Here is a 14486-nt window from a genome sequence, read left to right as displayed (position 1 = left end):
TCAGTGAAAAGCTAAAAAGAGGCCAAATCAATTCAGACTCCACTTGACTCCTGGAACACACCTGGATGATTCCCATTGAGGTCACTGATATGTTTTGCAAGAAATAGGCACTCAACAAGTACTTGCTAAAGGGACAAATAAATGATTTTCACAAGCTTGGGTATCCAGTGTTCTGAGCTCTCACTGCTGTCCAGAGCACAGAGAGGCCCCAGATGCTCACAAAGTCCACTGGCTAAGTCTGCAATGTGATGCCTGGGGTCAGCTATACCAGTCAAACTTCATCTTGTCTATCCCTTATTCACAAAGGCAAGCCCTAAAATGCCTCGTTCATCATGAGCAGAGACTCTACACCATCGGGCTGCCCTGGAAAGACAGAACAAGGGGCAAAGCTCTGTGTGGGGATTGATACCAACCACAGCAGTAGGCAGTACTGACCCAGCCACTTCATCATGAGAGGGATGGATTAAGTAGATGATGAGGATGATGATTCTTCTCTGGTGTTGGATCTTACCACCCCTTGAGGAACTGAAGCATAAAGTCAATTCTACCCACATGTGTAAGCTTCTCTGGACTGGTATCATAGTTTCAGGCTTTGGTTAAAAAAAGTGCTTTTGAACAATTTGTCCAATAAAAATGCAAACCACCTTCTTATTAGATGTCAGGATAAACTTTATTTTCCTACAAACTATGAGAATGACTGAATCACATAGCACCTAAGTGCTGTGTCTCCACTTCGCTAAATCATCACAGTCAGTAAGAATGAAACCTCAAACTGAGGTTGAGTGGAGCTGTCAGTGAGGCTGTGTGCTTTCCTGGCATGGCTGCCTTTGTGGAGCGTGTCTTGGTGCACACACACACACACACGCACGCGCACACACACACACACACACACTCCTGCAAAGAGGGGTTGTATGTGGAGGTCTTGTCCACCTTAGAACAAACTTAGATGTGCAGTGCCAGGAAAATTAAATAACAAGAGACAGCAAAACAAGTATCGAATGACACACTATAACTTAATATACCATATTTATCAAATTTCCCCCTATTTACATGTACTAAACATTGTAGACCTGAAAACATAAAACAAGATTGAGTGCGTTCAGGGTAGTATGGCCATAGACCCTGAAAACATAAGAAAACATTCACTTAATGTGTATGTCATACATAGATATTGAGTGCAACTATAAGGATGTTGTTTCATGTTGAATTTCCCTTCAGATGCAGACATCCCCCTTCAGTAGATATAAAGTAACACAGCTACATAAAAGATATCACAGTAAGTTTTAAAGAACTCACAAACCTCCACTTGCTACAAATACAACAGGTCAGTGGTATACAGGTAGTGACACCTGAGGAAGATCAGATTTGCATGGCTGTATGGATCTACGTGATTTTATTTGTAAGGCTAAGGGTCCAATCAATCAACCTACATCAAAGTCAAGGGTCCCCACTTCCCAGGCTCTTAAGAGCTGCAGACTTGGCTGCTGAAGACGCCTGTGACAGTCACAATCAGGCTAAATTTCTTTCCTTCTGTCTGCTAAAGGCCTGTTTTTAAAGTCATCATTTTGTGAAATTACTATTTTTTAAAGTACAAAAGTCTAATCAATGAGACTATAAACATCAGCTTTGCTATACATGGAAATCCGGAAATCAACGTGCAGAGAAGTGAGGGAACTGGCCAGACACTGCAGGAAGCCAGGGAAATTATCACATGTTGGGCGAGTTAGGGACACTTTTATTTACAAATGGCTGACCTACTAATATTAATGTGATGAGTTGGCACTATGGCTCAGGAGGGTCTCTACTGGATGAGTGACCCTTAGCAATTTTGCTGAAAGGCATTTATTACAAAAAACACAATATTTGCTTTTCTAACTGAAAAAAAAAAAACTTGATCAATTTTCCACCCCAAATAACAAGAATGACGAAGTCTGCATGATTGCAAGCAAACATGGTTTGCAGATCCCCATTCAAAATCCCCAAGCCAAAGCTGTTACTGAGAATGGTGGGAAAAAAAGAAAAAAACAAAAAACAAAAAAAAAACCCTCCTAGCTGTCATCTGGGGTCATGGGGTTGTTAAAATCATTAGGGATTATATGAAGGTTGAGTTATCTGCTACCTACAATTGAATTTCCCACTCCAAGGTTAGGAGCATTGGCTTATGGAGGCAAAATGAAATCCTGGAGCAGAAGTCCAGAGGAGTTGAAACATGACTTCCAAGGGCTGGAGGCATAGTTTGCCTAGCATGTAGGAGGCCCTGAGTTTCATAGCCAGCACCACGAAAATAAATATTAAAAAACAAAAAAGACTTCCGAATCCTGAAACATCTCTTCTATTATAGCAAGGCATTCTGCCAGGTTTCTAGAGCCCAAAGATAAAATGTTCTCCTAGAAGCTACTTGCTGCTGGAGTGCTACAGGAGTCTCTGGAGCCCAGGAACGGGTTATGTAGGAACCAGATCTGGTACTGTGGAAGCACGAACCAAAGAAGATAACAACAGTCACAAGTCTGAGCCACACTGGCCAAATTATGCTGACCAGAAAGTTCAAATCACTAAAAAAAAAAAAAAAAGGTGTGAATGTGTGTGGGGACAGTGAGGGGCAGTGGTGAGAATAAGAATCAAGGTGTTTGATGTCAAAGTGAAACACCATGACTTCCAGTCACCCTTTCGATTGTCCTTAAGCTCCCAATAAGTGAGTGCAGTAGGCTCTTAGAAAGTAGCTGACAGCGATAAAAGCTTATGTCCCCTTTAGAGTGGCCCTCACTCTAGCTTCAGACAGCTCTTACAGTGCTTCTGTTGGGTGGACCTGGGACCCTGAAATTCCCTATAAAGCACCTACAAAACAGCTACACTTGGAAGGTCTGTCCTTCTGATGGCATTGATGTTCTCAGTTCTTCCTCACTCATCCAGAGTGTGAGTCTGGCTTCCCTATGAAGCTCAGAATCAGCCGAACCAACTCAATGGTTGCTGGGAAAAGCTGGCTCCTCAAGGAAAATGGTTCCTCTGATAGGGTGAGCAGGCTCAGAGGGCTTCTTCAGTCTGTCAGTGACCAAGTGGGTCAATGATAACATACAAGTGTGTGGGAAAGAAGAGGGCAGAGGAAGGCAGGCAGGTGTCTATGCAATAAGGCCCATTTTCCCAGCCCTGGGATCCCTCAAGATTGCATTCTGAGCACAGGCAGTTGCCCTGGACCTGTGCACTGTAAAATGGTCTCATGAGAGCAAGGACTATGCAGTGGGTGATGGTCTCTGATGCGTTTCTTGAATTTCTTTCCGAGGTAGAGTGAGGAGTAGAACAAACCTCGAGCTCTGAGACAGCAACAAGGAGGGCCTATGCAGGGGCAAGATGGTGTGTCACACAAGTAGGTCATTCTGTGGACTGATTTCTCTGGATGACAGAGTCCACCCAGAGATTCCCTGCAGGGGAGCTGGGAAGCCCAGACAGAGGCAGGACTTTTCATTTTTACTTTTTCCTTACTTTTTTCCTCTCTTTCCTCCCTCTTTCTCTTCTTTTTGAACAAGCTAAATATACCTTCCTTGGACCCAAATGGGTAAAAAAATGAGGATCAAATTCCTTGCTTGGAATCTATTACCCTAAAGCTATGTGTGACAGGAGCCTTTCTTAGGCCTGTTTTGGCCCAATTCTGAGAAAGTCAGGAGGGAAATTGCAAGTGAAGCTTTGGAGGCTTTGGATACTCCAGGGGTGCCCATCTCAGTCTGGCACCTGGAGCTGGCACCGCCTTTTGTGTTGATAGAGGTGTGCTGAATTTGGGAAGAGTTTGGGGACACTTCTTGTCCTACAGGATCAAGGGCAGGACCCTGTATTTCTAGAGATTTCTGGGTGTTCTGGGATAGAAGTGATACTGTTATGAGGGTCTCTGGGTGGTGAGGAGAACCTTCTCAGTCAGTGGGCCTCAGGTACCAGGTGAAAAAGGATTCAAGGACTGAGGTAAAACTCTTGGGCAAAAGACCCTGGGGTGAACCAATTTACATGATGATGAAATTTCTGAGTAGAAGATAAATCCTCACACAAGAACTGGTAAAATCAACACTGAGGAAATTCCTCAAACAGTTATTTTGCCAGCCCCTCTGGGAATGTTTGGGTTTATAAATGAGGGAAAAAAATATGGGGTACAGATACAAATTGCCCTCTGCCCTTCCCTGCAGGACTGGAATTTTTCCTCCTGGGCACTGTCTGGAACAGCCAGGCCAGTGTTCACTCTGGGGTGAGCCAGTTCAGAGGGCTTTGTCTCTGGTTGTTGGGTGACTTTCCCTTTTCTTCTTTGGAAGCACAAGGTGTGCAAGGTTTCAGGACAAGATAACATGGCCTTGTCTGAAAATACCATGTGAACTAGTTTGGTGGGATTCACTTCTGACTTGGGAGGCCCAGTACTGGGAGGGTTGCTGCAGGTGCTGGCACAGCCATGGGGTTTCCTGGAGTCTCGGAGTTGGGGGCTTGGAGTCAGGCGGGAGAATCTGTCTGTTTCTTCCATACCAAAGAACTCCTCAAGGTCCTCACTCAGGCTGGAGGCCCCGGCCCCTGAAAAGGAAGCAGAGAATGGCCAAGTCACGGAATCCAAGGAGGCTCTACAGTCACGGATCTAAGGGAGGATTGGCATTCAAAAGGAAGGAGCTTGGTCCCCAGGAAGAGGGTTTTGTGTCCTCCTTGTCCTGCCTTGTAGTATGCTTGTAAAGATGTTTATTGAATGAGTCAACAAATAAATATCTGTCCTCCTTGTGTCTGCCCTGGGTTTTTCTAAAGCATGATAGAAGCTAAAATCTTTTTGAAATAAACTCAGCTGTTCTGGCCAATCCAGAAGTAAAGAATGAAGAGACATCTGATTATAGCAAAAAGGAAGAAGAGCCATGAAGAACATTGACCAGGGTCAGTGAAAAAGCCAGTGAAACTTCAAGGGAAGCTTTTGGATCCCTGTCAATGTTATTGGAATCCCCACATGTTTACATATTGATATTTTACACAGTGAGTTACTACTCTAGTCCCCAAAGGGCCGAAGACTAGAGGTCGGGCCTAAATTGCTTGTCTGAATGAGTCCAGATGAGCATACAGCTCTTTAGCACTAGAGGGAAAAAGGAATAAAATTAAAAGCTGCGGATCTGCATGATCCCCTTCCCTAGGGCAGTTCTCAGGAGCTCAAAGGAATACAAGAATGTCTGGTGCAATACACATCCACTGTTGCCAGTGGAGTTTGCTCTCCCCTAGGACTATTTTGCCAATGAGAGGATCATTTCATCACCTTCCCCCTTGTAAGATATTTTTAAATCCTGTTGTATTACACCCAAGTTTCCCTATGTGACCTCTGCTTAGAACAACCCTCAAAAGCATGGCTTCTATATTCTCCTCCCTACATACTTCACTTCCAGGGCTTTGGCCTTTGAAAAGATTATTATCATTATTGGCATTTGAAATTAATTTAAGTAGGTTATCTCATTCACGGACAGCATCTTTTTTCATCTTCTGACCTTGCCTTACTGTTTCTTGGGAAGAGCTTCCGAAATCAATACTCACAAACACATGTGGACTCATGGAGGCAACTGCCCCCATGCACTCTGAAATCTGCACTTTCAGACTCCAAAGGCCAGGGCTGTACCAGCTCCTCTTTTTTTCTAGGCTCTGTGAGGTCAGGGACACAGAGAAGTCCTGGGCTTCTTTGTATATTATTTTCCTCTGTAAAATCAGGCTGCTAGGACTGGAGGTGTAGCTCAGGGGTAGAGCACTTGGCTAGTATGCGTAAGGCCCTGGGTTCTATCCCCAGTATCACAAAAAACAAAAAAAGCTAGGTTTCTTTGGACAGAAGCAGCACAGCTAGACTGTTATCCACAACAGAGATGGGACTACATCTCCCCATCCTCTTGTTGCTAGGGTAGGCACAAGCATTAATCCAGGAGTAAGGGGCAGTAGAGGAAACAAACCTGATTTAATCCCAGATAGTATTTCAACATGAAATGCCACCCTACCCCTACTGTAATCAGATCAGCTGGAATAAGGAAGTAAAAAAAGAGAAAAACATGTCAATGAAAGCTATTAGTGATGTTCAAAGATAGTAAGTGCAAGAGTGAACATTTGCTAATTCTGGGTCAGAAGGTAAACATTTTAGCCCTGTCCCTGTTCCCTACCCAGGGAGGACAAGGAGGGCAAGTAGGGCTGCTCCTTGAGCTTTTGCAGCTGAACAGATGGTCACAGTAACACCTACTATCTCACTGAGTGAGCCTGAGCCAGCAGCATGAAACTCTGTAGTGAAGGCCCCATATATCTGAAAGCAGGGACCCCACTACTGGCCAGGCCAGAGGGCAAAGCGACACTAAGAGCCAGGCTGGAGCCAGTGCCACTGTGCTCTATGCATTCCTCCAGACCCCAACTTTCTGCTGGCACAATCTTAGCCTTTGATGGCTTCCATGTGCCCACTGTGCCCAGTGATGGATGGAGAGGGAGCAGCTGCAGAATGGAGCAGGAGGACCACAAAGAAGAAGGGTTGCTTTCCTGACATGATAATTTTACTTGCAAGCTGCTTTTTGCAGTGCTGGCCTAGCTTGTCTTCTTCCTGGGATGTAAGCTGGGGGCCTATTCAAAGGACACCCTAACCCCATTCCCCTCTGCTATGGCAGGTGCAGGAGGACATGCAGGGGTAGGAGGCAGCACTTGAATAGAAATCTTTGCACCAACCCTGCTGCTGGAGGGAAACATATGCCCCTGCTCTGCCCCATCCAACTGAGCACCTGAGCTGTGCACTTTCTGTTACCTCTGGGGGCTGATGTAAGGGAGTCCAGTTTTGGACACTGCTGGGACTGGGCCAAAGCCATGGCTGAGAAGAAGAAAAGGGACAGTTGGGTCAGAAGGTCAGCTCTCTGTGGTATTGGCTGCTCATCTAGCCAGTAGGTGTAATGGCTCTGGCTGGTGGACAAGGGTGGTGCTCTGGATAAGCCAACAAATCCAGGTCCTAACATCCCTCTTCTGTTTGTTCTGAGGCAAACAATGACTGGTATTGTGCCAAACATCCCACCATGGATGACGTGGCTAATAAATGACAGCTCACTCACTCACTTTCTCCTTTGATTGGCATTACCATTGTCATTATCAGTTCCCTTCTTTCCACCTGTAAGCCTGTGAGCTAGTACAGTTGTACATCACAGTGCTTTGGGCTGGGCCCAGACTCCAGACCCAGGACAGAAAAGCAAGGCCAGAAGGTTACACCTGTCATGGCCAGCTTGCCCTGAGTCCTAGACTACCAATCCTTAGGTTCTCCCCTTTCTGTGCTCCTCTAGCTTTTGTCTGCTTCTCCTCCCCAAGCTGTTCCATTCAGCATCCCCCTCAACTACCTCCCCTCCCTTCATGGAGCCTTGGAGGCCTCCTTTAAGGGGAGCAAATGGTCAAAGGCCAGCCCAGGACCGGCCACATCTTATCAGTTCATCTCTAGATCCTGCTCCTCCAGACTTGGGAAACAAAAAAAGGAGGCAGACCCCATACTCATGGCTCCCTGCAGCCCCCCACACAAAAGGGTGGGTGACAAAGACATTTCCCAGGATGGCAGGTGTTGGTGTCAGATTCCACGCAGAGGGCTTGGGCAGAAGAAAGGCAGGTGAGGCTGGGCTTCTGGGCAGCACAGACATGCAGGGGCAGGAAACTGGGCAGGGCCCCTAAGGAGGGTGGTGGGAGGCAGTCAAGGCTGAAGCCCAGGAAGGCAAGCAGGTATGCAGCAGTGTTTAGCATGGGGGAAGGGAGGCTGTTAGTCAATTTATACCCTTCCCCAAAAACAGGCTGGATAGGCAAACCCACTGAAGTTTCAGTCTTACCTTGCTCAAATATCGTAATGAGACCTTTAGGTATTTTAATCTGAAGGGAAAGAGCATAAAATCAAATGAATGTAAGTATGGCACACGCACATCTTAAGCTAGATAATTAGCATAGTGCTAATAATACATGTATTCCCGAGCTGCATCAGTTTTCTTGAAACTTTTGTAGATCATTAAAATCTGAAAATTCATTTGAAAATTCTACTCAATGGGATGAAATACTAGTTGGTCTCACATTTATGAATGGTGAATATGGTGCAAATACTGTGTACACATGTCTGTAAATGGAAAAATGAGACCTGTTGAAACTACTCCAGGAATGGGGGAGGGGAGATAAAGGAGAATGATGGAAGGGTGAATTAAACTATGATATATGATATATTGTAAGAACTTTTGTAAGTGCCACAATGTATCCCCAGCACAACAATAAAAAAAAACTCCAACAATCTAGAAGGCAGTCATTGTTAGGAGCCCTACAGACACAGGGTAGTGCTGACAGCCATGTTTTTTTCCTGGTGTCCAACCTTTCCTGACTGATTTGGTCTAAAACACAGTCAAAATAAAAAATTTTAAGACAGACATTTGGAATTCAATGGATGACCTGAAATGTAATTGAATGCCCCCCTCCACAGGTGTGCAAGTTTACATGTCTCCAAGTTTCATTTTACAGGTTTCTGAGTTGTGCACTGTGTTAATTCACTTCTAGTGCCACCTGCAATGTGACAGTCCCCTGGGAGGGAGCAGGACACATATTGTGAAAAAGAAAGCTCAGAAAGTGGACCTTGTGGTGGTGAAATTGGACCACAAACTTACTCTCTCTCACCCACAGAGGTGCAGGACCTTTGCAGCCATGGCGAGCTGAGGGAGGTATCTTAGCTTTCCATACCACCCTGTTTACTATGTGGCTTTTCTGTGGCAAATGCATACTCTTTCTGCTTCAGATAGTGGCTTTCACTTCTAGCCCCCACACCTCTCCTGAACATAGTGTTACTAGATCACCATCCAATCTGGATAAAGGAAATTTCAGTGACATGGACCATTGTCTGCACAGCCACAATTATAAACTTTTCTGCTGACCCCCATCTGCCAAGGTTGGCACAATGTACAGAGGCAGTTTCTGATGGGTTCAGAATGCTGTTAGAAGAATCACTGACATCCTCTTACTGAGTCTGAAGGACACCTGCACATTTATGAAGACATATTTTCCGATCTATTGATGAAAATTCACCCCCCCCCAAAAAAAGAAAAATTATTCAAGGTTGGAAATTTTGTCATCTGTAAGTAAAACTGGACAATACAGGGTCATTTCTGTCCTACTGTCTGCTTTTACCTACCATTAACACTGCTCCTTCTTTACATGTGGGCATAAGAAGTTCTGAACTGGTGTTGGTTATTGGTAAAAGACCTTGTGTATACTCTAGATTTTCCTATTTTTCCCAATGCCCCATGCTCTGGGACCCTGTTTCCTCATGGAAGATGGCAAACACAGAGCGCCTCTGTGTGGGTCTTTCTTGAGCTGAGGAGGCTCCGCTTTTCAGAGCACCATGCTACTGATGCTTTCTCTCCCATGTGAGCAAAGGTTATCTTTATGAAGGGGCTCCTTGATCTCACTCCCCTACAGCTCCCTCGGCCCTGGTTATTCTGTGCATACAGGCCCCTGATTGGTAGAAACCAAGAAAGCAGATGGTGCACTAACAATGGAGGACTTGTTTGTAATTGCTGATGAGAACTGGTTTGCTCCTCTTCTGAGCATCCCCAGATGCAGCCTGGTGTGATGTGTTGAGCCACAAAGAAGGTCTCAGTAACTGCCAATCAGTGGTTGAGTTAAGGAGATGCAAGATGGAGGCAGTTGGAGGCTGCCTTGTATTCCATGGGGCTCAAATGTCACTTGCCCTTGACATGGAGGCAGTGCTTCTGGAGGATGAGGTCCCAGTCGCTGGGGCAGGGTGAGTAGTTGTCAGCAGTTTCCTGGTACATCCCTGGGGGTCACCAGGAGGCATCAACTACCCTGGGCACCATTGGAAGACCCCAGAAAAGAGCACTGAGCTTGGAGATGGGGGATAGGAAGAGAATGGGAGGCAAGTAATGCCTGGGAGGATGAGGCAGAGACATAAAGCACAATTAGTTTATCTCTTCATCAACTGGGCACCGGATATGTTCCAGGTACCTAGGGCATGGGCTGTTGTAAGGGACCCAGCAAATAAAACCCCTGCCTTTGGCTGATGGTGGAGGAGGAACAGCGTTCAGTCTAATGGGGTGACATTGTCCCTAGTGAGCAAAAGTCTTACTCTTTATACAAATAAAACACAGACATAAGTGCTATAACAAAACAGTTAACACGATATTTCTGCACTGTTCCAGGGCAGGGAACAAATAGGTAAATGAAAATGTCTTGTAAGGCTCTGTGGTAAGTGGCAATGGAGAAAAAGTTGCAAGATATTCGATTATGGGGTTAATATGTGTCTTGAGTAAGAAGTTATTCTTACACAGTCGTGGCACTAGGAATCCTGTCAGTCCCCTTCACATCAAGTTGTGAGTGAGGCACAGTTATGGCCAATCAGTGGTTCAGACAGAGTTTGAGCCTGGAGTATCCAGAGATGCCTCGTTTTAAAGACCGAAGCCTGATTGGAGATTTGTTGTGTCTCCACACCTCTGCCTAGTAGAGGCTTTCAGAGAATTGGTGGGACTTTTTACAGCATGTTTTCTTCAGCTGTAGCCACTGACTAGCAAAAGAGCAATGTGTGAAGCAAGCTTATCTCTGAGGAAAGCCTGCATCCAGGACTGCTACCTGGAATCACACTGGGCAGGGTCAGACAAGAGGAGTGGCTGCCTCTCCCTGGATTCTTGTTACCGAACAGTCAGTGTGGAAAATGATTAACTTGGTTCAAGATAATTAGGAATGAAAATGTTTTTGAGAGCTGGCATGGATGAGGGAGAGAAACAGAGGACTAGGGTTCCAGCTTTCGGCAAATGCTAACTATCCTACCAGCAGGAAGGCGGACAGAGGGGGAGATCAGAGAGCTGTCAGTTATTCAGACCTCTTGGAATGGCTCTGAGGAAGGGAACAGGTGCAGGGAGTGGATGGGGTAAGCCTGCACACGCACTCAACACTGGCAACCTAAGACCAGTGGGAATTCGCCAGCCTCATTAACATCTCCAAATGGCCCAAGGATGGCTTCCAGTATTTCCAATCCAGCAGCAGTGGCTGTGTTCTGGCCTCAGCCCTAGCTCTGGGCTTGGCTTCTTCTGTTTGGTCATTGGTCTTGCCCATCAACTTTGGTTGTGAAACAGAAAGCTAGGACAGCTGGACCAACAGGAAGGGAGGGAGGCAGAGAGCACAGTATTGTGTGCCTGCATGAGCATACACACCTGTGCAGGGCTCAGTGAGCAGGTGGAACATTCATAAAAATCATTATTTTCCCTAACTACAATGTACTCTTAGGAGCTATGATCAAATTAAACTAAATTATACATTTAAGATTAATATCTTTGTGCCAACTTTCTTGTTCAGCCATTATGTAAAAAGGTTTCCAGGCCCTCTTGATAGCAGACAGAACATGAATGCCAAAGTTTCAGTTGCATCTTGGCCATGGGGAAGCTGCCCATCTTACCAGACTAGATTCCTATCAGTGAGTGGCAGGACAATACATGAATGTTCACAGCAGAGATATTCCTAACAGCACAAATGTCCATCAACTGATGAATGGCCAATGGAATATTATCAGGCAATGAAAAAATTAAGAACGGATACATGCTACAAAATGGATGAACCTTGAATGAATGTTAAGTGAAAAGCCAGTCACCAAAAATCACATATAGTATGATTCCATATATATGAAACACCCAGGATAGGCAAACCCATAGAGAGCAAAAGTAGATTAGTGGTTGCAGAGGACTCAGAGGTGAGTGAGCGGGAGGAATGGGGATTTATTATGGATGGGTTGCATTTTTTTTTTAGGAGGAATGAAAATGTTCTAGAATTAGACTATGGAGATAGTTGCACAGTCTTGTGAAGATACTAAAAATATTAAGTTGTATATTGTAAATGGATGATTTAATTGTATGTGAATTGAATCTCACAATTGTGTGTGTGTGTGTGTGTTTTGCAGTGCTAGAGATTGAACCCAGAGTCTTGTGCATGGTTGGCAAGCACCCTTCCACTGAGTGACAGTGGCAGCCCAATGGCTGTTTTTAAAAATGGCAACATAGAAGGTAGTCTGAGCCACACTCTGATCGTCCTAGTCTTAACGAAACACAACAGAGGTGGCACCAAGGTTTAGGGGAAATGTGGTGTACGGACCTGGGGAAGCAAGGGAATAGTGTTAAAGCCTCAGAAATGCCACCATTATCCTCCTAGGTCACCCTACTAATGTCCTGCCGCCCTCAACAGGGCTGCCCAGTGGAAGCACACAACTCTTTGGTGACTTGGTGTCCTGGGAAGGCTGTCTCTGAGGAGTCCTCTAACTTGAATTCATCTACCTTAAAACAATTCAGGGTGGCTGCGTGTGACTGTGATCTGCTCAGGACACACTGGGTTTGCACTTGCTGCTTAGGACTGTTTTTTTTTTTAATTTTATAATCAGCAGGTGGAGAAAAATGTAGCAATTACGTCTTCAGAGATTTGTGAGAGGATGCTGAATTCTACGTTCTGAGGAAATGTTACAGAAGTAATGGAAGTCTCTAGTAGTTTTACTGATAAAACTCTGAGGCTAGTGGTGTAGCTCAGTGGTAGTGTGCTACTCATGATGTAAGGGCTTGGGTTCAACCCTTAGCACCAAAACAAGCAAAATGGTCCTGTTGTCTTCAGACATATAGGCAGTAGCTGGGGTGCATAATTATGATTTTCTCTACGGGAGCTCTTCCTACGGTGCTCTGTTTGAATTCTGGAGCAAGCAAATTTCAATTAAGTTTCATTACATCCCTCAGTTATCTGTGCAAAGTGGGTATACATCACCACCATACAAATTGCCCAGGCCATACTTTCTGTAAAATAATCCTTTCTGCCTTTTTGCTTTTGCCACAGAGGAAGGGCTCCTCCTGTCACCTGTTGCTCAATCCCATGAGTTTGCTTCCCACGGCAGAAACCAAAAGGCAGGAGACCTGCAGGGGCCAGGGGCAACTAGTCCTGTTGGTAAAAAGAGACCTGGGTACCAAGCCCTGGTCTTGGCATAACCAGCCACCTGTCAATAGAAAACTAGCCCTCCTCAGTTCTTCATCTGTCAGAGATAAATCTTGCCCTAAAACAAGGATGGATGGTGGGGAGTAGGCAGGAATGGCAAATCTCTACACATTTGTAAAGAGAACTGTAATTCATAGACTGTTCTGGAGATATTTATTTATTTAATTATCTATTCATTTGTTTTTGAGACAGAGTCTCACTATGTTGTTCTAGCTGGTCTTGAACTCCCATGTGCCTCAGCTTCTGAAGTAGCTGTGACTACAGGCATGCACCAACATGCTTGATTTTGGAGGCCATTTTTCTAAGAGTGAAACAAGGCCTAGGAACCACACTTTCACATCCTTGCTCTTCTGGATCACTGAGTTGTTTTAAGTCTCTTGAAATAATTTTCTGTGTGCCAGTCACAGCTATCTACATAGCTTTTCAGGTTAGCATAGGCATCACGATCGACTGGATCCTGGGTGACCTGTGAGATCTAAAGGATAGGGTGGGACATGTGGCTGCAGGACAAAGGTCTGCCTATTTCTTGCTTACCTTCTCTTCCTGCACACATTCCCCTCCAAAAAGGGGGTGTCACCATGCTCTCTTCACTTGTGCAGCCAGGCCAGGGGCTGCAATCTGTGGCCCTAGGTGAGGGCCATTACTGAGGGTTCCTCCACAGTCCCAACAGAGAATACTCACCACATTGCCACAAAGCTTGCCCATAATTATGCTACTGTGTGCCAGGTGACAGGAAGATATGGTAACTGACTTGTTCCTGCCTCCATATATATTCTCCCCATGAAAACCACAGAAATCTCTTTAGAGTACCAAGCAAAACCTTTCTGCTTGCAAGGCCACTTTGACCCTCCTCCTCCTCACCCCCGCACTGTTCCCTGATGTACCAGAGAAGCTCCTACCTCAGGGCCTTTGCACGTGCTCTTCCCTGCCTCACTTCCACATATGGCTCGCTTCCCCTCATCTCCTTCAAGTATTTTTCTCAAATGTTACCTTTTCAGTGAGGCCTTCTCTAAGCCTACATTTAACGTGCACCCCCACTGCAGGGTAGTTTTTCTCAGAACACTCCTAAAACTCCTTTCTCATTGTTTTTTCCTTCTTAGCATTTATTTGCTTCTGATAGCAGCTCTTTGTCTTCCTCCTACATCTGGAAGGCACTCTCAAGGAAGATAGGCTGCCAGCTTCTTTGCCTGTTTATGTACACCTCATATGAAGTATTTAGAAAACATTTATAGAATGTCTGTTCAAAGGCCCTAATCTTGAGGGGTTTGTGAGATGCTCCAGGGAATAAGGACAACGTTCTACCTCTTTCAGCTGCAGCAGGGGTACATGTGTGTCCTGAATTTTAATATATAACTATGGCCTCTAGCAGGTCACCAGCTTGGGTGAGTGGGATAAAGAGCAGAGCGAGCGTGGTGGCTTATGGATTCCCTTTTCTGGCTTTTTGCTCTCTTCTCTGTAGTGACCCTTTCCTCTGGGATGCTCTTGGAGTGGCTAATGTG

The 14486-nt window shown here is 45.3% G+C and overlaps 1 protein-coding gene across 10 annotated transcripts in view; it reads right to left on the bottom strand.

Annotated features, from left to right (window-relative positions):
* Positions 1-1009: 1009 nt before the first annotated feature.
* Positions 1010-14486, bottom strand: part of Ralgapa2 (Ral GTPase activating protein catalytic subunit alpha 2) — a 308776-nt gene continuing 295299 nt past the window's right edge. For all 10 annotated transcript variants that reach the window (XM_074074234.1, XM_074074231.1, XM_074074233.1 and 7 more), the window contains 2 exons: positions 7809-7848; positions 1010-4539 (listed from right to left, as the gene is read on the bottom strand). In XM_074074234.1, coding sequence (XP_073930335.1) covers positions 7844-7848 — 5 coding nt within the window. In that variant the 3' untranslated portion in view covers positions 1010-4539; positions 7809-7843. The remainder of the gene's footprint in view (positions 4540-7808; positions 7849-14486) is intronic.

The sequence above is a fragment of the Castor canadensis genome, chromosome 5, assembly GCF_047511655.1.
Source record: "Castor canadensis chromosome 5, mCasCan1.hap1v2, whole genome shotgun sequence".
Classification (NCBI taxonomy): Eukaryota; Metazoa; Chordata; class Mammalia; order Rodentia; family Castoridae; genus Castor; species Castor canadensis.
Note: the sequence above shows the minus strand (reverse complement) of the source record. Positions and strands in the feature narration are given on the sequence as shown.